This window comes from Prionailurus viverrinus, chromosome F2, assembly GCF_022837055.1.
Source record: "Prionailurus viverrinus isolate Anna chromosome F2, UM_Priviv_1.0, whole genome shotgun sequence".
Classification (NCBI taxonomy): domain Eukaryota; kingdom Metazoa; phylum Chordata; class Mammalia; order Carnivora; family Felidae; genus Prionailurus; species Prionailurus viverrinus.
Window position 1 is genome coordinate 6,651,537 of NC_062578.1, and position 27,826 is coordinate 6,679,362.

Sequence of the window (27,826 nt, forward strand, 5' to 3'; positions counted from 1 at the left end):
TTTATACGAAATGTCCAGAATAGGTGAATCTACAGGTATAGAAAATAGTGGTTACCTAGGGCTGAGAATATAGGGGGGCGGGTTTCAGGGTGATAACGAGTATAGGGTTTCTTTTTGGAATAAAAATGGCTGCACAGTTTTGTGAATATATTAAAGGGTGAACTGCAGAATTCAAGTGGGTGAATTGTGCGGTATATCTCAAACTGTTGCCAAAAGAAATACATGACGCGAGCCCAGTCATGAGAAAACATTAAAACTAAGTTGAGGGTCATTCTACAGAATATACAAAGGTAAGGCTCTGTATTTTAAAAATATAAAGGCTATGAAAATGAACCTGGACCACTTTCTTACACCATACACAAAAATAAACTCAAAATGGATAAAAGACCTCAGTGTAAGACAGGAAGCCATCAAAATCCTCAAGGAGAAAGCAGGCAAAAACCTCTTTGATCTTGGTCGCAGCAACTTCTTACTCAACACATCTCCAGAGGCAAGGGAAACAAAAGCAAAAATGAACTATTGGGACCTTATCAAAATAAAAAGCTTCTGCACAGCGAAGGAAACAATCGGCAAAACTAAAAGGCAACCGATGGGAGAAGATATTTGCAAATGGCATATCAGATAAAGGGTTAGTATCCAAAATCTATAAAGAACTTGTCAAACTCAACACCCCAAAAACAAATAATCCAGTGAAGAAACAGGCAAAAGACATGAACAGACACTTCTCCAAAGAAGACATCCAGATGGCCAACCGACACATGAAAAAATGCTCAACATCACACATCATCAGGGAAATACAAATCGAAACCACAATGAGACACCACCTCACACCTGTCAGAATGGCTAACATGAACAACTCAGGCAACAACAGATGTTGGTGAGGATGCAGAGAAAGAGGATCTCTTTTGCATTGTTGGTGGCAATGCAAGCTAGTGCAGCCACTCTGGAAACCAGTATGGAGGTTCCTCAAACAACTAAACGTACAACTACCCCATGACCCAGCAATTGCACTACAAGGTATTTATCCAAGGGATACAGGTATGCTGTTTCGAAGGGGCACATACACCCCCATGTTTATAGCAGCACTATCAACAACAGCCGAAGTATGGAAAGAGCCCAAATGTCCACTGATGAATGAATGGATAAAGAAGATGTGGTGTATTTGCACAATGGAGTATTACTTGGCAATCAAAAAGAATAAAATCTTGCCATTTGCAACTACGTTGATGGAACTGGAGGGTATTATGCTAAGTGAAATTAGTCAGAGAAAGACAAAGATCACATGGCTTCACTCATATGAGGACTTTAAGACACAGAACAGATGAACACAAGGGAAAGGAAGCAAAAATAATATAAAAACAGAGAGGGGGGAAACATAAGAGACTCTTAAACATGGAGAACAAACAGAGGGTTTCTGGAGAGGTTGTGGGAGGGGAGATGGACTAAATGGGTAAGGAGCATTAAGGAATCTACCCCTGAAATCACTGTTGTACTATATGCTAACTAACTTGGAGGTAAATTTAAAAAATTAAAAAAATATATATATACATCTATATATAAAGGAAATGAGAGACAGACTAATAAACTGTTTCATAACAGACATGATAGCTAAAAGTAACACAAATTACTGGAAAGGATCTTAGACCAGGAAGGAAACACACAGTTGGGAAAGTTGGCAAAACCTGAATGGATTAGGGGATGCCTGGATGGCTCAGTTGGTTGTGCATCGGACTTGGGCTCAGGTCATGATCTCACGGTTCCTGAGCTTAAGCCCTGCATCAGGCTCTGTGCTGACAGCTAAGAGCCTGGAGCCTGCTTCAGATTCTCTCTCTCTGTCTCTCTGTTTCTCCCCGCCCCTCCTGGGATTCTCTCTCTCTCTGTCCCTCAGTTGGGCCATGTATCTCTCTCTCCCTCAAAAAAAAAAAAAAAAAAAAAAAAAAAAAGACTTCTGATTACTAGATAATGAGCATATACATATGGAGACAGAGAAAGAGCTTGAATGCATGCACAGTTGCACAATGTAGTAAAAGATTAACAATTGGGGAAGCTTGGCAACAAAGATACGGAATGATTAGCACAAGTAACCAAAGACAGAAAAAGATAAACTAGAATTCATCAGGATTAAAACTGTTGTGCTTTAATGTACACTATCAAGAAAGTGAAAAGATAACCCTTAGATTGGGGGATAATATTTGAAAATCACATATATGAGGTTTCCATTATCTAAAATATATATTTTTGATTTTTTTAAGTTTATTTATTATTTTTAGTAATCTCTACATTCAATGTGCGGCTGGAACTCACGACCCTGAGATCAAGAATCACATGCTCTTCCAACTAAGCCAGCCAGGCTCTCCTAGAATATATTTTTATTTTTTAGTTATTATTATTTTTAGTTTTGAGAGAGAGAGAGAGAGAGAGACAGAGCACAAGTGAGTGTGGGGAAGGGGCAGAGAGAAAGGGGGAAAGAGGATTCCAAGCAGGCTCTGAGCTGACAGCAGTGAGCCCAATGGAGGGCTCACACTCACAAACTGCAAGATCATGCCTGAGCCGAGGTTGGACACTTAACTGACTGAGCTGCACAGGAGACCCTAGCATGTATTTTTAAAGTCTTAAAAATCAACAAGAAAAAAGACAACTTGGTTTTAAAAATGGGCAAAGGGCTTGCACAGATATTTCTCTAATGAAGATATATATAAATGGCCAAATAAGCACATGAAAAGATGATCAACTTCATCAGTCACTAGGAAATGCAATTAAAAACCCAAACACTTCACACTCGATAGGATGGCTATAATCCAAAAGAAAGAGAATAACAAATACTGGTGAGAATGTGGAAAAATCAGAACCTTCTTACACTGCTAGTAGAACAGGAAAATGGTACAGCCACTGTGGACAACAAACGGTCTGGGAGCTCCTCAAAGGGTTAAACAGTTACCACTGACTCAGCAACTGTTCAAGTGAACGGAAAACCTATATTCATGTAAAATCTTGCACATGGATATTCTGAGTAGCACTAATCATAACAGCCAAGAGGATGAAACAATTCAAATGTTCATCAACTGATAAATTTAAAAACTATGGTATATTCATAAGATCAATACATGGCTATCACTCCATGGAATATTATTTGAGAATAAAAGGAATAAAGTACTGATACATGTCACAACATGAATGAACCTGAAAAACATGCTATGTGAAAGAATGCATACCAAAAAGGTCAAATATTGTCCAATTCCATTTATATGAGAAATCCAGAAGAGGTAAATCCATAGAAACCACAGGGAGATTAGTGGTTGCCAGGGAAGGGAATAAAGAATATCTGCTAAGGGGTGTGCCATTTCTTTGGGGGATGTTGAAAATATCCTGCAATTAACACCTTAGTGATGGTTCCACAACTTTGTAAATATACTAAAAACTATGGAATTGGACACTTTAAAAGAGTTGCTTTTATGATATGCAAATCATATTTCAATAAATAACATTAACAACTGAAGAAGTTTTTAAAAAGGGGCAGGCCAGAACTGAACTGTGGCCCACTGTTTGCCAACCACTCTTCTACACAAGAAATACTAAGAACTCTTATGAGAAAAAGAACAGAAATCTTGAGTTCTAGTCCAACTCTGCCTCTATGTAGAAGCGTGGATACAGACAGCTCAGACTAGTGGCTTTCAAAGTGTTCTCTCCAGATCAGTAATAATACCTGGGAACTTGTCAGAAATGCAAATTGCCGGGCCCCATCCCAGACCCAGTGAATCAGAAACTCTGGTGGTGGGGACCACATTGAGCCTTCCAGGTGATTTTTATGCGTATTAAAGTATGAGAATCAATGCTTTTCCAGTCCTTAGTTTTCCCATCCATAATCTCCCCATCGCTTATAAAAAATCTTCTTTGAATGTTTATTTTTATTATTTTTCTTAAAAAAATTTTTTTTTTAATTTACCGTTTATTTATTTTGAAAGAGAGAGAGAAAGAGAGAGCACGAGAAAGGGAGGACCAGAGAGAGAGAGAGAGAGAGAGAGAGAGAGAGAGAGAGAGAGAGAGAGAGAAAGAATGAATCTGAAGCAGGCTCCAGGCTCTGAGCTGTTAGCACAGAGCCAGACACAGGGCTCAAACTCATGAGCTGTGAGATCATGACATGAGCCGAAGTCAGATGCTCAACCGACTGAGCCACCCAGGTACCCCTAAAGATCTTTGACTGTAACTGAATTATACAAAAGTATGGCCAACTTGTTTCCAGTCCTTTTGCTAATTTTCAAAGTCAGTGGAAACCTCAAGATTCAAGAAGTCGACACAAAGCTTCAGTTAAATGAACAATCTGCTGTTCAGAAACCTAGATCAATCAGAATATATTTCACTTATTTGAAACAGAAAAAGAAAACAAAACATGCACACACACATATACATACAAAGGTTTTCTGAGTCCAAAAAAAATTTCCAGGCATATCCCAAGAAATATCACAAATTCACACTATTTTATTTCTCAATTGTGCTTTTAGAAAAGACTACAACAAAGTAACTAAAGTCTATTCCCATTATCCTCACTACTCCATAGTAATATGGTGTGGAACTAAAAACAAAGATTCCAGGTTTGTACAAGAAGCACTACTTATTACCATCCCTGTCCCGGTAGCACATCACAGTTGCAGAATCTCTCCTATCTGTCCTAATGAGTCTTACCAACTATCTGGCTAAGAGCAAAATGACCCAAGGTGGGTCAGATTCATTTTTTTTTTTTTTTTATGTCTACTTATTCTTGAGAGATACAGCATGAGTGGGGGATGGGGAGAGAGTAGGGAGACACAGAATCTGAAGCAGGCTCCAGGCTCTGAGTTGTCAGCACAGAGCCCGATGCGGGGCTTGAACCCACAAGATATGAGATCATGACCTGAGCCAAAGTCAGACGCTCAACCAACTGAGCCACCCAAGTGCCCCAAGATTAGGTCAGATTTTTTTTTTTTTTTTTTTTAGTTTTTTAAAATGTTTGTTTCTATTTGAGAGAGAGACAGAGAGACAGAGCTCGAGCCAGGGAGGGGCAGAGAGAGAGAGGGAGTCAGAACCTGAAGCAGGCACCAGGCTCCAAGCTGTTAGCACGGAGCCCAACGCAGGGCTCGAACTCATGAGCCATGAGATCATGACCTGAACCAAAGTCAGACGCTTAACTGACTGAGCTACCAGGTGCCCCAAGATGGGGTCAGATTCTTAACTGAACACCAGAATTAGGGTTGATATAAAGTCAGAGCTGGGGTGGTCCATTTTGATCAGAAAAATGTGTCAGCTGAGGAAATTGTGCAAATACACAGAAAGAAGCAAAAGTAAGAGACCACAAGGGGATGAAAAGCAGAGAGATGAAAGGCACTTTGGTGCATGCAGTTGACTGAATAGTACCCACCAAAATTCATGTTCACCTGGAACATCAGAACGTGACCTTATTTGGAAATAGGCTCTTTGCAGATGTAATCTGTTAAAGATCAAGATGGGATTTATTAGGATTAGGGTGGGCCCTAAATCTAGTAACTGGTGTCCTTATTAGAAATGAGAAAAAAAAAATGAGGAAAGTACACAGATTAACAGCAAAATGGTCATGTGAGGAGGGAGGCAGAGACTGGAAGTAACTATCAAAAGCCAAGGAACTGTCACAACCTGGAAGAGGCACAGGGTTCTCCCCAACAGCTTTTGCAGGGAGCATTTGTAGTCCTTTTGACACCCTGACACTGGACTCCTAACTTCTTTAACTGTCAGAATAAATTTCTGTGGCTTTAAGCCATCTAGTTTGTAGTGTTTTACTATGGCAGCCCTAGGAAACTTAATATACTTGGTGACTAATTCCCATTATAGGTCTTGCCCCTTAATTCCTTTCATTCATTCATTCATCTACTCAACACTTAGTTCTTCTACACATCCAGTAGCATCCAAGCCCTGAGGATGCAGTATTAAGTTAAATAGAAAAAACCTGTGTTCTCAGGTGACTTTTATTTCAATGAAATTAAAAAAAATCTTTGCCTTCTTGGAGCTTATATGCTAATGAGCTATCTTGTATCCTTCCATAAATTTTGTATAAACTAGTTGAACAGTTTTCTAGTCCTTGTAACTAAATGATCCCCAAATCCCACTCTATAATTCTCTTAGTTCTTGATTACAAAGAGACCTGCAAATGAACGGTCACAAAATATACCCATGTTGCCAATTCAATATTATTTTTGATCTTACTTGATCTCTCAGTTAAGACTTAATCTACTTAAACATTTGTCTTTGAAACTTTATTTTTGTCTTTTTAATGTTTATTTTTAGAGAGAGAGAGCATGTGCAAGCAGGGGAGGGGCAGAGAGAGGGAGGGAGAGAGAATCCCAAGTAGGCTCTGCACTACCAGTGCAGAGCCCGATGCAGGGTTTGATCTCCCGAATCATGAGATCCTGACCCGAGCCGAAATCGAGTCAGCTGCTTAATCGACTGAGCTTCTCAGGCGCCCCTGTCTTTTTTTTTTTTTTTTTCTTTTGAAACTTTCTTTTCTAAGCTTTAAAATCTCCACAGCCTAGAAAATTCTCATGTAGAATGGTAATACAGACCAGTAACTCCTGGAACATATGGAGGGAAGTTTACATGAAGAGGGCCAAGTTTTCCACCTGGCCTTTTCTCCTTCCCTGGAACTGAGCTTTCAAGTGTCACATTCAGCTGTGTGGGGGCAAGGGGGGCGGTCAGGTGTGGAGGTGGTTTCCATGTATGAAGCAAAGCTGTGGGCTGGGGCACCTGGAGGGGTGATGAGGCAATGCCAAAACGCACTACTGGCCAAAACTGCAGAACAGAAGCCAGGTTTCTTATGGAGTTACACATACGGAAAGAGGGAAGGCTAGCATAATCCCAGTGGTGCTGACTGGAACTGGAGGAAATCAGTATAAAGCCCCAAATTTTAATATACGTAAATTTCAAAACTGATATAGATGTGTGTCCACACATGTATGTTATGTAGCTACACTTCCAGTTTTGTCTACGGAAAGGATCTAGAAGTAACGATTCCTTCAACAAGCACATCCGGCACTCAGATCTAGGTTCCTAAATAATACTCTACGAAAAGGAACCAGAGCTCTTGAAAAAAATGGCTGAGTCCCAGGACTGAAGTAGGAAAAATATAAGATGATCCTGGAACAGATCTTGCTGTATCAGAAAGCAGGGAAGTGCTCAAGGAATGATGGAGACATGTCCCATAAGGGCAGCTTGAAGGGGCTCCCGCTAGCCAACTACAAGATGATTTGACGTCAAAAATATGATAGATTTAAGTTTGTAACCCTCAGAGTAAAACAGCAATCCAAGAGTCTGTCCTGATTTGACACTTTAAAATGAATAAATGAATATATGTATACATAATAAGTAAGGGAGAAGGGAGAGTTGCCAATGAATAAATCTAGAATGAAGGATTTTTTGAAAAGATCATCATTTGGAACTTTCACAATAATAGGTATGGACAAGAATCATTAATGGACACTAAATTCATAGGTGAAAATTTGGCAAGAAACATGTTTTCATAATATCGAAGCATCTCCCTGTGGGGAAATAGGTTCTACTTACATAAATGGGTTAGAAAAAAGCTTAGAGTGGAAAGCCGCCACCGTGGGGGAGAAAGCACCCGAGGATAGCTAGCAGGACATTATAATGGGGTCAGGAGTAGCTTATTACATCACCTGCAGGAAACTACTGTCCATCTGACGCCAATATACTACTGTTCTTTGATTACAAACTCCACTTGCCCTCCAGACCCTTTGCTTCTTCCACACAAGTTAATGATTACTGTCTATTTTCTCCACGTTCACGTGTGTAAGATCTTGTTTTCTTCACGTTCACCACGTGAGTAGTATCTTATGAGCTCAATAAATCCGGAGACAAAACCCCTGTTCAGGGCTCTTGTCTCCTCCCGAACACTAGCCTTTCAATTCTGCATCTGCTCTCTTGCCGGACAAGAAAGAACTCCAGACTCATAGTCTGCTACATCTCCCCACAAAATATTTTTAAGTAAACACACTTATTAATTTTACTGTGGAGAAATGGAGCAAACACTATCTTAACCAGGTGAAAAAATGTAGCATCACCAGTGAACAAAAACCAACACAGTATGTGTCTGATACAATCCATAGAGAGGAACACAGCAACACCTGTGTTATTTTTGTCAAAAAAGGCTTAAGTCAGAAGGAGACATTACATAAACCCACACTGAGGACAGTCCACAAAGTCAATGGCCCGTATTCTCAAAAAGTGTCAAGTCATGAAAGACAAGGAAAGACTGCTCTAGACTGAAGGAGACTAAGGGCACATGATAACTAAACATAACATGTGATCCTGAATTGGATCCTGGGCCCGTAAGAGACATGATTGGGTCAAATCAAGAAAAATGTGATGACAAAAGCAAGATATTTGATGATCAATGTTAACTTCTTGATTGATGGTTAACTGTGGTGATGTGGGAATGTTCCTGTACTTACAAGATACACACTGAAATTTTATAGAGTAATGAGGCAATACTTCTTCAGTATGTCCCAATTGTTCCAGAGATGTTAACAACTGGGTAATCTGAGAGGAAAAGCATCAGGAGCTCTAAATACTACTTCTGTTAAACATTTATGTAAATTTACAGTTGTTTTCAAAGAGCTAAAAATTTTAAAACACAGTAACAATGATGAAATGCCGTTCCCCAAATTTATAGTCTGTACAAAAAAATGGGTAGGGGCAAATTAATAAACATAGAGTGACAGACTTAGAAAATCGTATCATATTAACAACTGAGTCAAGCAAGAATCATCAACGGATGCTAAAAACATTGGGTGAAAGCTTAACGTACAATTTGCAAAGTCTCAAAGTATCTCCCTACAAGTTGCTTTTTAAACTACAAAGGGACAATAACTGCAGTAGAGAAACCCGGAAAATGCCATCATGCTCAAGTGATCCAAGTAAACAAGGGGACAAATGCTATCATTTGCATGCTGACATGATGCAATGAACAGGACGTATCACCAGGTAAAGTTTGAGTAACTCTTGTATTAGACAATGATATTAAGTGTTCAATTTCCCAAATGTGATGAACTGTTCTGAGGTTACATAAAAGACTCTCCTTGTTCTTAGGAAATACATGCTAAAGGGTTTGGAAATAAAGAATCAGGATAAGTGCAATTTACTCTCAGGGGGTTCAGCAAACATAGTAACCTATTCAATAGACAGAGATTAGTGAATCTGGGTAAAAGGTATTGAGCAATCTCTATTCTTGCAACTCTTCCACAAATTTGAAAATACTTCGAAATGCAACATTTTTTAAATTGCTACCAAAAATAAGTACTTCTGGGTTTTTGGATTTCAACTAATTTTCATTCTCCTCTCATATTTACAGTTTGAATTTGTTTACAATACTAATATAACATTTTCATAATCCTAACAGCTACTCTTATTTTAGAAGGAAATCTGTGATCTCACACCATACAGTATAGTCTAAAACAGATTTCTTTGAATACTAGTTTCACAGTTTATTATACATGTTATTAGCAACATTTTATCATAGGTGTTTCTTTACAGCAGAACTTTTCAGAGTTTTAAACATGCTAGTGCATATGCCAGAAAATTTTTCAAGAGGACAATATGCCACTTCATATTTCCTGGACAGTAAGACATAATCTAAATAAGAGACACCACTGAGAAAAACAGCTTTTCAAGGGGAAAAAAAAAATCACCACCACAATAAACACACGTGTAGCAAAATGAGCACCAATCTCAGAAACAAAAATGTGGGGGAAATTATATATTAGAATTGTCAAAAATATAGAATTACATGGGTCTTCCAATCATATTTGGTCACCATTTTTTTCATGAGGAATCTGAAAGACACAGACCTGGAGACCTATGTTACCAGACAGTATACCTTGGCTGGTTCTACAAAAGTCTTAACCAAAAAGAAAAAAAAAAAAAAAAAAAAAAAAAAAAGGCAAAAGCTGCCCAATTTTATAGCAACGAACAAAATCACTTAATTCCCATCATCCGCCAATTTAACCCATATTTTAAACATTAAATTGCCACTTGTCAGATTGATTGCTTCTGAATGTCACCATGTATTCATGGGACCAATTTAGAGTCAGCTTTTATCTCATGAAGTATTTTTAGAATTGGAGACCTTTAATTTTTTACATAAACTTAATTCTTGGTCAAGATGCCTGGATGCTCTTGGTAATTTTAATCTCACATTTCCTTCATCATTTTCAGTCTTTAACTTCAGCTCACGGATGGAATCTGGCTACAATGGGGTCTACAGAGAATCTTCCTACACTGAAGCTTTCTTCTCTTGGACTGATTCTTTAGGCCTGGATCTCCTTAAAGAGAAAGTTACAGGGTAGCAAGTTCCTCCTTGACTTGTCAGGGATTGGTTGTAAAAGAGCTGTGAGACTCTCTTCAGTTAAATTAAGAGTTAAAAAAAAAAAAAAAAGTCTGTCATTTTCACAAGACAACGTGATTGCCAGAAAGTCCTGCAACCTGTTCCCCAGCTCCATACAAGGTATGTGTCATGCACCTCCACTTAGTAGACATGAAAGAATATTAGGAGTCACTTTTAACAATTCATCTAGCCCAACACCTCCTTGGAAAGAACACTTAATGGTTTTTGGCTACTTTATCCAAAATTTATCTATCTTCAGTTTTCCTCCAGTTCTGTAATTTTGCCCAAGTTTCAAATTGATAATCACTGGTTGGTTTATCGCTCCATACCCAATGTGGGGCTTGAACTCACCACTCTTGGGACCGAGAGAGAGCCACAGGCTCTACTGACTGAGCCAGACACGTGCCCCTGATAATCACTGCTTTACATTAAAAACAAAAACCTCTCAGGGCACCTCGCTGATGCAGTCGTCCAACTTCAGCTCAGGTCATGATCTCCCGGTTCATGAGCTTGAGCCCTGCGTCGGGCTCTGTGCTGACAGCTCAGAGCCTGGAGCCTGTTTCCGATTCTGTGTCTCCCTCTCTCTCTGCCCCTCCCCTGTTCATGCTCTGTCTCTCTGTCTCAAAAATAAAACAAAACAGTAAAAAACAAACAAAAACCTTTCCAAAACACCCACCTCTCAATACAGAAAAAGCCTAAGGGAAAGATAAATCATGTGACTAAAGTTAGCACAACAAAATTTGGCTCATCAGCCTCCAAATAAATCTTTGCGTGTTCTCCCCTGCACTTCAACTGATTTCTTCTTTTAAGGGACTATCTAAGCTCTCAATCAGAACACCGTAGACCTCACGTTGCCACTATGTGTCTTATCAAAACCAACTACTTCTCAGGCCGTCCTGCAATTTTAACTCCTGGAGAAAGTTCTCAATTGCACACTGTCTCTACAAACATTCCCCCGATCTCTTGCATCCAATACCCCCAGCAACTCAGAGAAGAGTTTGCAATTTTAATATGTTCCAGAAACAGGGGACGAAACATGACAAATTTAAGATGATGAGAGAAAAATTCAAAAATGAAAAGGTTGTATCTTATTCCTGGGCTGTAAGAAGCAGGACTAACAGCAATCTTCTTTTCATACAATCCTCGAGGCCTTAAACAAACCTTTGATGGTGTAAGTAGGGTTGCATAACCCCATTTCATTACTCTTACGACCAGCGGTACCTACCCTGTATCTCCCAAGCCGTGAAGGAAAATCACCTGAAAGAGAAGAGGGAAAATTAATAAGCACTGCCTAAACAGACCCACAGAGAAGCGTTAGACACTGAGGCCTCGGTTACGGTGGATGATGCCGCAATCACAGAGCACTGCCTTCAGCAAGTTCATCAATCTTTAACCTCTCTCCCCGAGTTCCTAAGATAATCAAGGTGGCGTTTTAGCACTGAAAAGAGGTCCCAAGTAGACATTCCTAGGTGCAAATGTCCACCCATTTTAAGAAAAAGACTTTGTCTCTTTCCAGTCAAACCATGCAAGCTTCGCATAGGGTGCCGAATTTTTCCATCGCAAAAAGGAACTTCCGGGCGGGGATAAAAAGTTTGAGATCCTCATACCCAAGTTTCCTAAGAAAAAAAACAAAAAACAAAAAACAAAAAACCCAAAAAAACAAAACAAACCCAAAAAACAGCACCTCTGGTTTTGGGAGACACGAAATCTTCAAACTTCTTTAATTTAGAACAAGAGTGCGAGGTAAGAAAATAAAGCATTCCCTCATCACAAATGAGACAGAAGCATGTTAGAAAGCCACCTCGTGTTAAGGCGCTTGTCCGCTAACGCCACTGTCCCCAAGCTGGGACGGGGGGGGGGAGGGGGGGCGGCGGGGAGGGTTCCGGGGGTCCGGCGGGCCGCACTCGCTCCGCAATGCGGAGGACTCGGGTTCGGGGGCCGTTGAGCGGGCGGGAGGCGAATCCTCCGGGCCCGCCGCGACCCCGGCGCGCTCCGCACGCGCCCTCCGCCCGCGCCGAGCCGCTCTTCCCCCCCCACCCCCCCCCCCACGAGGGGAAGGGCGGAGCGCGCCCACCCACCGGTCGCCCACCGGCCTGCGACGCCGACCCCGCGCGAGAGGCGGCAGCCGGCGGCGGGCCGAGCGGGCCCCTCCGAACCCTGGCCGGCGCCACTCACCGCAGCGGTGGCTTTCCGGGCGGCGGGCACGATGGCGGGAAGCGGGGCAGACATGTTATTGCCGCACATACACCGGCTCGACTGACGGCGCGCGTCGGCGGCGGAACGGAGAGCGGGCGCCCGGCCCCGGCCCAAGGGCGTGCGAGCGGCGAGTCCCGGCCCGCCCCTCCGGGCGCGCGCTCAGGCGCGTGCGCGCCAACGAGGCGCCCGGCCGCCCTGCGCCGGCTCCGCGCGCGCCCGCGCTGCGAGACGCCGGTCGGCCCGCCCCTCCCCCGCCGCCCGCTCGGCCGGCGTGTCACAATGCCCGGCTTCTCCGTCCGCCCGATTGGCTGCGACCGAAGCGGACCTTCTGGTGCCCCGCGGCCCGCGAGCGCTCGGTGCGGGTGGCCACGCGGCGCTCCTGCCCGTGGGGCGTCCCGGGCACCCCGGGGAAGGCTCGGAGGCCCAGGCCAGCAGCGTGGTCCCCGGAGCCCAGCTTTATCCTCCGCTCCTGGGGCCCCGTAATGAAAATAATTATCCCCGAAGCCAGTCGTCGTACCCAGTCCCGGATATTCCTTTGTCTCCGGAAGCCAGGGCTGGACTCCGTTCGTAAGAGTCAAGAAGGACTGGACTGGGAGAGGCCGGTGGAGCTTTTGCCGTGTTTCCATTCGGGGCTCTGCTAGTGTGCAGTTTGGGGGTCGACTCCCCTCCTCCTTTAAACTTCACCTGAAAAGGAAAACACTCAATTGTGGAGCCACAATTTATGACTGACGAATATTAACACTGTACTGATTTAAGCACAAGATTGGATGGCCCCTTTTCTGCACGGTGGCTCAAATTATATCACTTTGTGTATCCGGGAGGCGACAAGAGGCAGAAACGCTTAAAACCCAAAATGCCTTGACCTTCAGAAGTTAGCAATTCAGTGGAGAAACTTAAAGGATCTATACAATCTTTAGAGAGTAGCACCTAAGGTAGGGAAGGAAGCTGGTGAACAAAAGGGTTTCAAAAACCCACTCCACTTTAATTCACATGGTAACCAGAATGCTGAAGGGTTGGGGATCTTACTGGTACTGTTTTTATGACTCGTATCTTGGATTGGAGTGCTGAGAATTCAAAAATGTTAAGTTGGTGCTCACTTCTTGAAAATGATAATGTGACTCATTTCACATAGGAGTATACGTGTTTATGTCAGGCTTTTAAGTATTTGGTTGTGATCTAAATAGAGAAAAACTTTAGTTCTTACTGTGACCACGACATATTCCCTAGTATGTGACTTTTTCTATGATGTAATATGTATAGTTCCCCCGGGGCACCCATCCGTTCTAACGATTAACTTCCAACAATGCGGAGTTGAACTGCTCAATTTCGTGTATTTCAGTCACCTGCCCCTCCCTCACTATACAAATGCTACTATTCCTGCAAGATTCTCCCAAGTCATACATCCTCTAAAGAACCTTAATGTTCTAATTAATTGATCTCTTTTCCTCCCGTAAGGGAATGAAAGAATTATAGTGGAAAAAAGACAAAATTATAGTTATTTTCAGAATTAACAGAAAATAGCGAAAACTTAATAAGAGTAGTTACAAGAAAATTTAGCAATATAGCTGATTACTAAATCAATATACAAAAATGAGTGGTTTTTCCGTCTACAAACAATACCTGGTTAGAATATCTAATGGAAGACAAAATATTTGCAATAGAAGTTTAAAAAAATGTATTCAAGCAAAATTTAACAAGAATGTATCAGACCTATATCAGAAAAAGTATGAAGGCACCAGGGTACAAGAGCAAATAATTGGATAGGAAGATGCACTGTTATAAGATTATTAATTTGCTCAGAGTTACTAACACAATGTACTTCCAATTAAAATCCCAATAGTTTATACTTTGATAACAATTATTTTTGAATATCCCAATCAAATTTTCTAATTTCATAAAATAATTCTAAAATTCATGCGCGTGGGAGAATAGACATGCAGGAAAATCCAGGAATATAAAAAAAGAAATATGGCAATTTGAGGTACCAACCCTACCATACATGTGACATTGAAGGGGGTCAGAATTCATGCCCCAAATTCTGCCATTTGGCAATATTGATCATTTTGCCTTAAGGCCACTGAGAAACAATAGATGGAGAAAGAAGCCATCTTGGGGTTTCCTTTAAGAACAGAAACTCTAAGGGGCGCCTGGGTGGCTCAGTCAAGCGTCCAACTGCGGCTGAGGTCATGATCTCACAGTTTGTGGGTTCAAGCCCCGCGTCGGACTCTGTGCTGACAGCTCAGAGCCTGGAGCCTGTTTCAGATCCTTTGTCTCCCTCTCTCCCTGCCCCTACCCTGTTCACACTCTGTCTCTGTCTCAAGAATAAATAAACATTCAGAAAAAAAAGAACAGGACGGTCATAAATCTCCTCTCCTGGGGGGAGGTTTATGGCCACAAAGAAGACAGAGAAAGCTGGCACCAAAGTGCTATTTCACAAACAAACTTTGCTAAATAACTTTTATTTTTCATTAGTTCCCCCCCAAATTTACCTTCCCATAATTTACAAACCCTAGAAGCTCAAAACCCTTTTTGTTTGTCTTATCATTTCTCCATAAATTTATTTCCCTTTCTTCAAATGGTACATAAGCCTCTATGTCTGACTACCTCTTTAGAGTTGTGTGTTATTTTTTTCTCCTTACGTAATCTCAAGGACCAACGTAGGGCTCAAAATCATGACCCCAAGATCAAGATCACGTGTTCCACAGACTGAGCCAGGAAGGTGCTCCAACTCTTTAGAGTTTTTGTGTCATTTCTGTGAGGTCCCCAACACAGGCATATGAAATAACCCTTTTTCTCCTATTAATCCGTTTTTTGTCAATTCAGCTTGCCAGGCTGCAGTTACTGAGCCTAAGAGAGTAGAAGAAAAAGTGTTTTCCCTGCCCATCAATATCACCTAGAATTACATTGGCTACAAGAGTAAATTACCAATGTAAGAAAGTACAAGTAGATCGGATCCTTTACTGAATTCCCTTAGTTGAGTCAATTTAGTTGTACAATGGAATGAAAACTGCAAGAAAAAAAGAAACATAAGAGAAATAGGGATATGTTAAGGGTGACATTTCAAATCAATAGAAAAATGAGTTTTTCGGTAAACGATAGCAGAATAACTGGCTACCTTTGAGAGAAAATTCAGGTGGTTTCTCCATTATTCCTCCCACTAAACTGTAGGCAATATCCAGAAGAGAAAATCCAAATGACTAATACAAGGAAGTGCCCCACTTTTCAAATTATTAAAGAAAGACAAATTAAAACAATTTACTACTTTAGACCTGTGTTACTGGAAAGAACAGAACCATGTTAAATTGCACACACTGCTAAAGAAAAAATGGAATACAGCTGCAGAACAGTTGGGAAAGATCTAGTGAAGTTGCAGATGTGCAATGTGAGAAAATCAGTAACATGAAACCTCACTAAAACAGAGTGGGGAGGTTTGGGCAGGGGGAGCTCTGCCCTACTATGCCTAGTCAGTTGCAGACCCAACAGGAAGAGATAGACTTGACCTTACTTGGGCTTCATTTTGCCGGTGGCTACTACTCTGCTACTTCAGCTTGAGCAAGAGCCACTTTCCTCCCTCCACCCCTCCACCCCCCAGGCAGCTCAACCAATGAGAAGGCACCAGATGTCAAATTCCCAATGTACTCAAATGGACTTTTAGTTTATAGCAACCTTCCCAACGTACCCCTTTTCTCCTTAAAAGAAAAAAAGAATAATATTACCTCTCCTTTGTTCCCCGGACTTACCTTTGGTTTTGCCACAGTGTCTTTGTCCCAGATTATAATTCGCTTTTATTCCTGAACAAACCCATCTTTTGCTGGTAAAATAACCAGCAGTTTTTACTTTTTAAGGTTACCAGCAACTATGACCTGACAACTCTGCTCTGGGGCATACCTTGGAAACCCTCACATATATGTGCACAGAGAGACTTATAGGAATGTTAAAAGCATCACTTTGTAAGGTGAAAAACCAAGAGTTACCTAAACACTCATTGACAGGAAATGGATGAATTCATGGTTATATTCATATGATATTATACAAAGGTGACAATGTATGAATGGTGGATAAATACAGCAACATGAGCAGATTTCAAAAATAATGCTGAATTTTTTTTAAATGTTTATTTATTTATTTGGGGAGGCGGGGAGGGGCAGAGAGAGAGAGAAATCCCAAGCTCTGTCTGCACAGAGCCTGATGCGGGGCTCGATTCCAGGAACCATGAGATCACGACCTGAGCTGAAATCAAGAGTTGGGCGCTTAACCAACTGAGCCACCCAGGTGCCCCAAAAACAACACTGAATTTTTTGAAAACAAACAAACAAAAATGAAATTTTGTAAGAAGTTTAAAAGCACATTAAGATACCATATATTGTTTCTTTCAAGAGACCTGATCATTTTCTAGCACTTCTTTCGCTCAGCATCACTATTTAGAGATCCACCCGTATTGTATCAACTGTTCACTTTTTAAATTGCTAAGTAGCATCCCACGACACACCGTTGTTTATCTGTTCACCTGCTGAGGAACATTTGAGTTGTTTCAAGTTTGGGGCTATTACAAAGAAGCTGCTATTACCAACCGTGTACAAGTTTTCTTGTGAACATATGCTCCCATTTCTCTAGGAGTGGGACTGCTCAATCATGTAGAAGGTGAAGCCTTAACTCTTTAAAAACCTGGTAAAATATTCTCTAAAATAGTTGTTTTATATATCTGATCACATCTTTTGTCCATGTTTTAACTGGGTTGTCTCAATATTATTATGTTGTAAGAATTACACAAATACTTAGGGACAAATACTGTATCAGAGACACGTTTTAAAAACACTTCTCCCAGGGGCGCCTGGATGGGTCGGTCAGTTAAGCATCTGACACTTGATTTTGGCTCAGGTCATGATTTCACGGTTCATGAAACTGGTTCACTGACAGCGTGGAGCCTCCTTGGGATTCTCTCTTTCCCTGTCTTTCTCTGCCCCTCCCTTGGTCTCTCTCTCTCAAAATAAATAAACATTAAAAAAATACTTTCTCCCAATCTGTGGCTGAACTTCTCATTTTCTTATATGCCTTTTAAAGACTAAAATTTTTAGTTTTCATGAAGTCAAATTTATCAATTTTTCTTTTATAGTTTATGCCTTTTAGTTTAGTTTATGCTTTAAGAAATTTTTGCCTAACCCAACATCACTAACATTTTCTTGTATGTTTTCTTCCAGAAGATTTATACTTTTAGCTATTATATTTAGGAGATTTATTATGATCCATCTTGAACTATATTTTCATAAGGTATGAAAGAACGATTGAGATTTTTTTTGCATATGGCTATCTGATTGTCCATTATCATCCATCGAAAAGATTATAATTTCCTCTTTGCTTTATTTTCCCCAGTATCTCCTCCATTTCATTTTAAATGATTTCTATTAAGTCTTTGTTTGTTGCTCTTTTTCTACAGTGTATAACTTGCTGGTAATTTTACCCATACCATTTTCTTCTCAGACATTATATTTTTCACCTCTAGACATTTATTTGTAGTTTTGTTTGTTTGTTGTCTTTTGGATTAGCAAAATTTTTAACTGTGGTGAAACACATAACCTAAAATTTACCATCTTAACCATTTATAAGTGTACAGTTCAGTAGGGTTGAGTATATTTACATTGCTGGGCAATAGATATTTTTTTAACATCTGTGTCTTCTTAAAATGCTCATCGGTCCTCTATCTTGAACATATGAACTATATTTATTCTGTTTAAACACTCTTGCCAATTGTTTCTATCATCTCTGTCATTTCTGGATCTACTTTAAAACATTTTTTTAAATGTTTATTTATTTTTGAGACAGAGAGCATGAGCAGAGGAGAGGGAGAGAGAGGGAGACCCAGAATCCGAAGCAGGATCCAGGCTCTGAGCTGTTGGCACAGAGCCCGATACGGGGCTTGAATTCACGAGCTGTGAGATCATGACCTGAGCCGAAGTCAGACTCTCGACAGACTGAGCCACCCAGGCGTCCCTGGATCTACTTCGATTTTTTTTTTCATTTCTTTCTTGCCTCTTTGCATATCTGGTAATTTTTTCTTTTACAATATGCTAAATATTGTGGATTTTATTTTCGTTATTTTGTTAGTTGTTGGAGTTTCTGAATTTTTTTCTTAAAATATTTTTGGCCTTTGTTTGGGAATGCAGTTAAGTCACTTGTTAAGTTGGCCTATTTGAGGCTCGCATTTTTGCTTTGCGAGGCGGGTCCACCACAGCCTTTACCGAAGGGCTAATTTGGTCCCAGCCCTTATGCAGTAACGTTTTGAGAATGTCCTTGTGTTAGGAATTTTTTTTTTTTTTTTTTTTTTTTTTTTGGCTAGTGGTAAGATAAAGTATTCCTAGCCCTGAGTGAACTCTGGTAAAGCTTCTGCTTCCATCTTTCTCATGGCCGTTCACTGGCCTTGAGTGGTTTCTTCACACACACGTGCTGACTAATACACACATTTGGAGCTTTTCCTGTGCAGCTTTCTCTTCTCTTGTACTTGATCCCATAAATGCTAGTAGGCTTTCCCGGTACAGACTCTGTCTCTTCACCTCTGGGAGACTAGAGGGCTCTGTTTGGGTACGTCCTCCCTGGATGTAGCCTGGAAATTCGCTCCACGCCATCAGTTGGAACAATAATATAACTCAAAATTTTTGTTTCATTTCTCTCAGAGAAGTGCCTGTTGTCTAATATCCACCAGCCATTATGCTGTATATTTTGTCTGGTTGCTTAGTTGTGTGTGGTGGGAGGATAAATCTTGTTCTTTTTAAATATTATTATACAGTTCTTGCCCCATCATTGCCAGAAGCCAAAAATCTCAAAATATTATATGTTGATAATGGATATATAGAGACAGAGTAAAAGTACAAAGAAATGCATAGGAAGGATAAATTCTAAGTTCAGAATAGTGACTACTTCTGGGGAAGTTGGGAGAAATAGGAATATGGTTAGGTATAAAAAGAGACAACTATAAAAATACTATTTTATTTCACAAGGTAGGTGGTGGGCACATAGGTGTTCAGCTTATTGTTAGTTATATTTAACATTGGTCTTGAAATATCTCACCATAGAAAGATTTCAAATAGGACAAAGGGTTGTGTTTTTTTTTTTTTGACAAAGAAACCATAAAAATGCTAGAAGAAACAACATATATGTCTTAGTGGCATTTATAACCTTGATTGAACATTTTACTCTTTCTGCAAATGTATGTGTAATATATAAGAAATAGTCTTGAAATTAAATAATCTGCCATAAAAAAAAAAACACCGAGCCAGTCTTGCGCCCATTTATTTGATTTTTGCTCTATAATGCTGATGTGGAGAATATACATATTTCCAGACTGTTCTTGACTTCTAGAATAGTTTAAGGCAGTGAGACTGAAGCTGAGCAAATTGCAATCCTGAGTAGGAAGAATTAGGTAGTATTCTGTGGGCTCATTCTTCCAGCTCTGTACAATAGTAGGAAATCATTTCCGGAGTCTTAGGATTGGATACCAGCAAGACTTGGAAAGGCTCACCAAACCATCTTGTTTCTATTTTACATCTACCAGAGGGACCACACCTAGCAACACTATGGCACTGTATAGTTGTAGGAGAACTCTTGCTACTACGCGTCTATACCTTTCCCTTTTATAAACTTTCCTTTGTGAACATGAAGGACTCTGTAGGTGGTGGTTTTTTTTTTTTTTTTTTTTTTTCAAATATTTCTGATTCTCTGTCCTCCAGGACATGGTAGGATTGCACTTCCCAGATTTTAAGTGAGGTCATGTCAGTAGGTCCGGTCAATAAATTGTAGGTAGAAGAGACATGCATCACTTTCAGACTAGAGATTTCCATTCCTGGTGTGAGAGCCCCCCAGAATCCTCTTTCCATCTGTCATAGCAACCTGCAGGTTTCATGATATGGCTGCTTTCTCATCCTGGGTCCTAGGATTAGAAAGATAAGGAATAGAGTTCCCAGCTCATCTTCAGTGGGCTTATAATGTAATCAAGAAATAAACCTTTTCTTAGAAAATGCTAAAAAAATCTTTTGTGTCCTTTGGTTCAAATGTCCCTTCAGAGAGGCAATATTTGACCATTCAGTCTAAAAGACAACACAAATATCAGTTATTCCCTAACAAAATCCCCTAATTGTCTCCATGGTACTCCTTATTCTGAGAAAGTTTTATTTGTACTTATTTATTGTATTTCACCCCCCCACCCCCCCACCCCCCCCCCGCAAAAGAAATAACCCAGAAAATTCCATAAGAAGACTTGCCTAGAGTGCTTGGGTGGTTCAGTTGGTTAAGCACCCAACTCTCGATTTTGTATCAGGTCATGATCTCACAGTCATGAGATCAAGCCTTGCGTCAGGCTTCACAGAGTGTGGAGCTTGCTCAGGGCTCTCTCTGCCCCTCCCCCACTTAAATACATAAACTCAAAAAAAAAAAAGACTTATTTCATTCACTGAATGAAACTGAATCAGATCAGCCTGATTCTCATAGGCCATGGTAAGAAGTTTGCATTTTACTCAGGAGCAATGTGAAGTCACTGAAGGGTAATGACATTCTGACTTTTTGGAAAATGGATTGGAAGGGCACAGGAGTGGAAGTGAAAATAGTCATCAGTAGACTGCAGCATTGTTCTAGGCAATATGGTGGTGGTTTGAACCAGCATTATGTTTACAGGTAAAAGTGATAGGTGTTGTTGATGGATGAAATAGGGAAAGAGGGGCATTAAGAATGACTCTTAGGTTTTGGCTTTAATAACTAGGGAAACAGAGGTGCCATTTATTGACAAGGAGAATATAAGGGAAGAGGAATTTGGGGAAGATTGTGGTAGAGTGTTGGAAATCTAGAATCCCCTTTTGATGATGTTAAGACATCTTAGTCAAGATATCAATTAAGGAGCTGGATACATACAAGTTGAACTCCAATTTGGGATACAGATATAAATCTGAGAATCTATAAACCATTTAAGATCACCTTGAGAGAATATCTGAATAGAAAAAATAAATTTCAACATTTAGAGAGCAGATAGTTTAAGACAACTCGGTAAAAGTGAGTGAGATCAACCAGGATGGAAGAAGAAAACCAGAAATGTGGGTGGTCCAGAAACTACACAAAGTATTTCAAGGACAAAGTGATCAACTGCCTTGAATGATGCAAAGCACTCCTTTAAAAGAACAGAGAATTTCCATTTTTTTCAGCTTTATTGAGGTATAATATACAAAAATTGTACACATGTAATGTATACACTTTAATGAGTTCGGATATAAGCTTAGACCTGTGATACTACCACCACGATCATGGTAATAAGAAAATCCATCACCAGGGTCCCTGGCTGGCTCGGTTGGAGAAGCATTGTGACTCTTGATCTTGCGATTGTGAATTTGAGCCCCATGTTGGGTGTAGAGATTACTTGAATAAATAAGTAAACTTGAAAAGAATATCCATCACATCCAAAAAATTTCCTTTGTCCCCTGCCTTTTTGTTTGTGGTAAGAATATTTAACATACGATTTACCCTCTTAACAAGTGCGTAATACCACACTGTTAACAACAGAGTGTTGAATGTTGTAGATCTCCAGAACATACTCATCCTGGAAAACTGAGACTTTATACCCATCAAACAACTCTCCCATCTCAACTATCAAACTCACTCCAATCTCCTGGCAACCACCAATCTATTTTCTGCTTATTTGACTATTTTAGATACATTACAGAGGAGGAATCATGCAGTATTTGTCCTTCTGTGACTGATTTATTTCACTTAACATAATGTCTTCCGAGTCCATCCATCTTGTCAAAAATGATAGCATTTCCTTAATTTTTAAGTTTGAATAATATCTAATTATATGTATAGCCCACATATTCTAAAAATTTTGAATATAATTGACACACAATGTTACATTAGTTTCAATATCCCACATTTTCTATATCCATTTGTCTTACATTGGATATTTGGGCAGTTTCCAGATCTTGGCTATTGTGAATAGTGCTGCAATAAACATAGGAGATATCTCTTTGAGATCCTGATTCCAATTCTTTTGGGTATATACCCAAAAGTGGAACTGCTGGATCATATGGCAGTTCTGTTTTTAATTCTTTGAAGAATCTGTATGCTGTCTTCCAAAGGGCCTGTGCCATTTTACATTCCCATGAACAGGAACAGCGTACAGGGTTCCAATTTCGTCACATCCCTACCGATACTTATTATCTTTTGTTTTGTTTTGTTTTGGCAATAGTCATTCTAACATTTGTGAGGCAATCCCTCATTGTGGTTTTGATTTGCATTTCTTATCAGAATTGGCAACATGGAGGTTATTCATAGCAAAACATAGGATTAAAGAAGAGGAAATAGAGATAGCCTACATAGAACTCTTTTGAGGAGTTTTGTTATGAGAGCAAGCAGAAAGATGGATACAGGTGAAGGCATGTGGAGGGATGATGGGATAAAGAAAAGTGGTACAGTTTTTTTTAATCAATGCTAGTCATGCATTTTTATACGCTCATGAGACCACCTGGCATAAGGAGAGATTGATGATGCTGATGTGGGAAAGATAGGGGATATTCAAAACAACAAAATCCTTAAGCAGGTAGGAGGCATGGAAGTCCAGATCACAGTTGGAAAGACTGACCATTAGCAGGAGGCAGCCACTTCCTTGTCTTTAACAGGATATAGAGAATACATGCAATGATGGGAAGGATTGTACATTTAATGGTGGGATGTGGGAAAATGCCTGAGCTCATGAGTTCTTTTTGTAAAGTAGAAAGGAAAATCATTGGCTGAGAAAGAAGATACAAAGTAGTCATTGTGGAGAGTGAAAAAGTAAGTATTCTGGGACACTGGAATAGGATGACCAACTTGGGGTCTGTGATCTTGAATTTAAATTTTTTTTTGTTTTTTTTTATTAACGTTTATTTATTTTTGAGATGGAGAGGGACAGAGCATGAACGGGGGACGGTCAGAGAGAGAGGAAGACACAGAATCCGAAACAGGCTCCAGGCTCTGAGCTGTCAGCATGGAGCCCGATGTGGGGCTCGAACTCACAGACTACGAGATCATGACCTGAGCCGAAGTTGGACACTCAACCGACTGAGCCTCCCAGGCGACCCCTGTGATCTTGAATTTAAAGAAAGCTTGTTAGCCTGAAAGCTAGTTCTTTATGGGCAGGAAAGAGAAACACTGAAAATTGCTCTAGAGCGAGAGAGCAGATACAGTAATTGTTGTAGCTTCTTATTTATATCCATGACAATGTTAAAAAATATATATATATATATAGCTAAAAGATGTTGTAAGTAGAAGGGGCCAAAAAGTGTGAGAGGTTAGATGAGTCAATGCCTTCATCTTACACAGAGTGAGGAGTTTCTGTATGCTTTTGACAATTGACAATTCAAGAGACAGATATTTAAAGTAATCACATTATTTGAATTAGTTACCATAGAGAAAACTAAAATACTAGGAAATAGTTTAAATTATCTAAATCTTCATCTATCTTAAGACAAGTGAATATACAATGTCAAAAATTAATAAAACAATTAGTGGTAGAGATAGTTTAATTTGTAAATGTAGAGGTACTCACCTGATGAAATAAAAACGAAAGTTGAAAGTTGACTGCCTACGGAAAACTGTTGCTCATGAGACTCTTCTGTACTATTTGATTTTTCTCCAAACAAATGAATGCATTACTATACTTTAATAAAATTAAAACAAAAACTATTCAAGTATAAATGAAGACCTATAAGTCAGGGCCAACCTTTGATAAAACTAGGTAGGTTTTATCAGGGTGACATTTATTTCCATCCCCTTCCCATGCCCTCTTGGTATTGTTTTTTCCCAGTATCAAAGGGATTTACTGCTCTCCTGCACCTGGGTTCCTCCTCTTTTCACTAAGGAAACTCTCATCTCTAGTTGTTTTCCAATTCTCAACTTTGATAAACACAAAATAAGCCTGTTCTTGGCTGCACTCTAAAAATGACTTGTTCTTGGGTCACAGAAAAAGTCAGTAATAATCTAATAACTGAAATTCTTTTCCTCTTGTTCCCATCCCTGCTGAAATATTCTTTAATGCGTGATCTCATTTAGGAGAAGAGTTTATATGCATGTTTTTGTTTTGTTGCTTTTTAATCTCAGAAACAGAGGGGTAAGTTGATTAGCCTCTTCCTATTTTATTATGGTTCATGTAAACTGCCTTATATGATAAAATTATCCCTTTATTTTCACGTCCCCAACTCTCATTCTCTACCCACTTTGAGAATTTTCATTAAAAAAATTTTTTTTTAATGTTTGTTTTTGAGAGAAAGAGAGAGAGAACGAGCAAGGGAGGAGCAGAGAGAGGGAGACACAGAATTTGAAGCAGGCTCCACACTCTGAGCTGTCAGCACAGAGTGTGACACGGGGCTGTAATTCACTAACTGCGAGATCATGACCTGAGCTGAAGTCAGATGCTTAACCGACTGAGCTACCCCACACCCCGAGAATTTTCATTTTAAATGAGTTCAGAGGAATTAATCTATGTTGATGGACTGTTAGGGTCCTTGCATAAGTGGCAAAAGATTATTTAGGAGTGTGTGAGAAAGAGGACTTCCCAAGGAATTTCAAATTATACCACCTTTACAGGATTCATTTCATTCTTTTTATATAATGATGCAGTAGTCATTATTAACTGGGACCGGAATCAGGATGGACCTTAAGCAGTCACTGAAATGTTTTCTTTTTATGAAGACTTTTTTTTTTTTAAGTTTATTTATTTATTTTGAGAGAGAGTACGCAAGCAGGGGAGGAGCAAAGGGAGAGAGAGAGAATCCCAAGCAGGCTCCTCACTGCCAGCACAGGGGCCAACAGGGGGCTTGAACTCATGAACCACGAGATCAGGACCTGAGCCAAAATCAAGAGTCGGAGGCTTGACTGAGCCACCCACACCCCCCTGAAATATTTTATTACAAAGTCTTCTCAATGATTTAAACAGGGTATAGTGCAACACCTCAATCTTGTGGGTGTTTAATATATATTACTGCAATACCCCAATCATGTGGGTGCTGAATAAATATCATACAATAATGATGATGTAAACCTTACACAGGCTTAAGGTAAGGATTAATGACCTATTTATTACACAACCTTAATTTACATTTTCACAACACGATGATACTCATCAAATTGAGAGTTTTATATGCTTCCTCAACATGTTGGATATGGGATAAACAAACATATAGCCTACAATTTACGACAATTATTTCCACTGTTATTAACTAATGTGCCCCAATAACATTATATCACCTACACGACTAAAAACATCTACTTCCAGGAAGTACAGCACACTGTTTTATATTTCCTGTATCTCATTTATTCAATAAAAATTATCATATGTTTAAAAATGTTATTAGTATTAACACTCACCCAGAAATTCACTACTTAATTCAAGCAACGATTTTCTAGGTAAAGAAAAAAAAAGTTGTGAATCTTTCTGCAGTATATTTTGCAATTTTCTTCCCAGAAGTATGAAATTTCTAACAAAAAGATGATGAAATATATCGAATTGAAACCTTTAAAGTCAGGAACTAGTTTCTATTGTTTTCTGTATTTTCTTTTGTACTTCCAAATAGAGTATTTTATATTGTTTTAGAGAGCTCATATTTGTATTTTTCTTCTATTTGTGCTGTTAGGTCTACAAGAGACCTACTTTTTAAAAAACACTCAATTTTGGGGCTCCTGACTGGCTCAGCTGGTGGAGCAAGCGATTCTTGATCTCCAGGGCGTGGATTTGAGCCCCACTGGGTGTAGGGATTACTTAAAAATAAAGACTTCAGGGGTGCCTGGGGGGCTCAGTCGGCTGACCATCAAACTCGATTTCCTCTCAGGTCATCTCAGGGTTGAGTTGGAGCCCTGCAGTAGGCTCTATGCTGACAGTGTGCAGCCTGCTTGGGATTCTCTCTCTCCTCTCCTTCACCAGCTTGTGTGCTTGCTCACTCTCTTTCTCTCAAAAGAAGTAAATAAACATAAGAAAAAAAAGATGATCTTAAAAGGAAATCTTAAAAAAGAAATACAATCTTAAAAAAAAAAACCCTCAATTTTGACAAATTTCCTGTTGTAGATTTCAAAAAAACCTGGGAGCAAGATCCTATTTGATTTCATCTTTGTATATTTCTCAGTAACAAGTTAGTGACGTGCTCATAAATATGCTTAAACAAATGGGTGCATCTTCCTTTTTTTATATTTCACTCAAAATAACTTCAGAAAGGTTTTGTGAAACATAGAAGTAGTTCGCCTCCCCAAATTTCTCAACTTCACTATTGTATAACTAATAGCAACCAGGAAGAACAACTCCACAGCAAGACAGTGAAATGTAAAAAGAATAAAACAAAAGGAGGGAACATGGTCTTTGACATTACATCCCTTCAAGGCAAAAATAGGGAAGTTGCTATTTTTTGAATGAAAACAACCTTATGTATTTTGTGCTGCAGATACTCAATTTTATATGATAAAAAATACTACTTTGTAAGGAGGTAGAAGTTTGAATCCCGGCTCTGCTTTTTATCGTGAGACCTTGGTCCAGCTACTCGACCTTGCCAAGCCTTACCTTCGTGGTCTGTAAAAAATAAAAACATCTCTACGACTGGTTGTTTAGATAAACCGAATAAGGCTGACTTAACACGCGCCTGACACATAACCAAGCGCTAACATCATTAAACAATAAGCGAAATTAGTTATCTCAGCAGCTCAGGCACAGCAATGTAGTGTATATACACCGGGATGAGAACGCATAGTTTCAGTCTTACTCACAGGTCCGTACGAACCAGGCATTTTAATAGCTGGACCCCGGGTATTATTTTTGTCTCTCACCGCGTGTAGCCAGGCGAAGCTCAAAGCTAAAGGCTTAGCGCTCCCGTTACTTTGGTCTGGGCTCCACGCCGAGCTCGGGGAAGACACTGTCTCCTAGAGGCCAAGACACGACAAAACGTGCCAGGCCAAACAAACACGGACTCCCAAGATTCCCTAACGCATGGCATTTTCAATGCGCGCTTTTCTAAAGCCGGGGAAAACGTCGTAGGCTCAGGGACGAGGTCAAGGCACGGTCTCCCAAACTACGCTCACACCCCCAGCGAACTAAAACCCAGAAAACGAGGTAGAGCAGCAGAGACTAACTTGCAAAACTTCGGACGCTACCAGGGATCTCCCGGACACGGGCGAGCCCAGCGGCCGAGAGCGCAGCAGTTCCTGCGGTACGACAGGGGCGGGGCCGCGGCCGTAAAG

At 40.0% G+C, this 27,826-nt stretch overlaps 1 protein-coding gene across 1 annotated transcript in view; it reads right to left on the reverse strand.

Moving 5' to 3' along the window:
- Nucleotides 1-12,777, reverse strand: part of LYPLA1 (lysophospholipase 1) — a 30,745-nt gene extending 17,968 nt beyond the window's left edge. Inside the window, exons 1-2 of the mRNA XM_047842748.1 lie at nucleotides 12,578-12,777; nucleotides 11,628-11,659 (exon numbers count right to left, since the gene is read on the reverse strand). Of these exons, the coding sequence (XP_047698704.1) occupies nucleotides 11,628-11,659; nucleotides 12,578-12,646 (101 nt within the window). The 5' untranslated portion in view covers nucleotides 12,647-12,777. The remainder of the gene's footprint in view (nucleotides 1-11,627; nucleotides 11,660-12,577) is intronic.
- Between the last annotated feature and the right edge of the window lie 15,049 nt (nucleotides 12,778-27,826).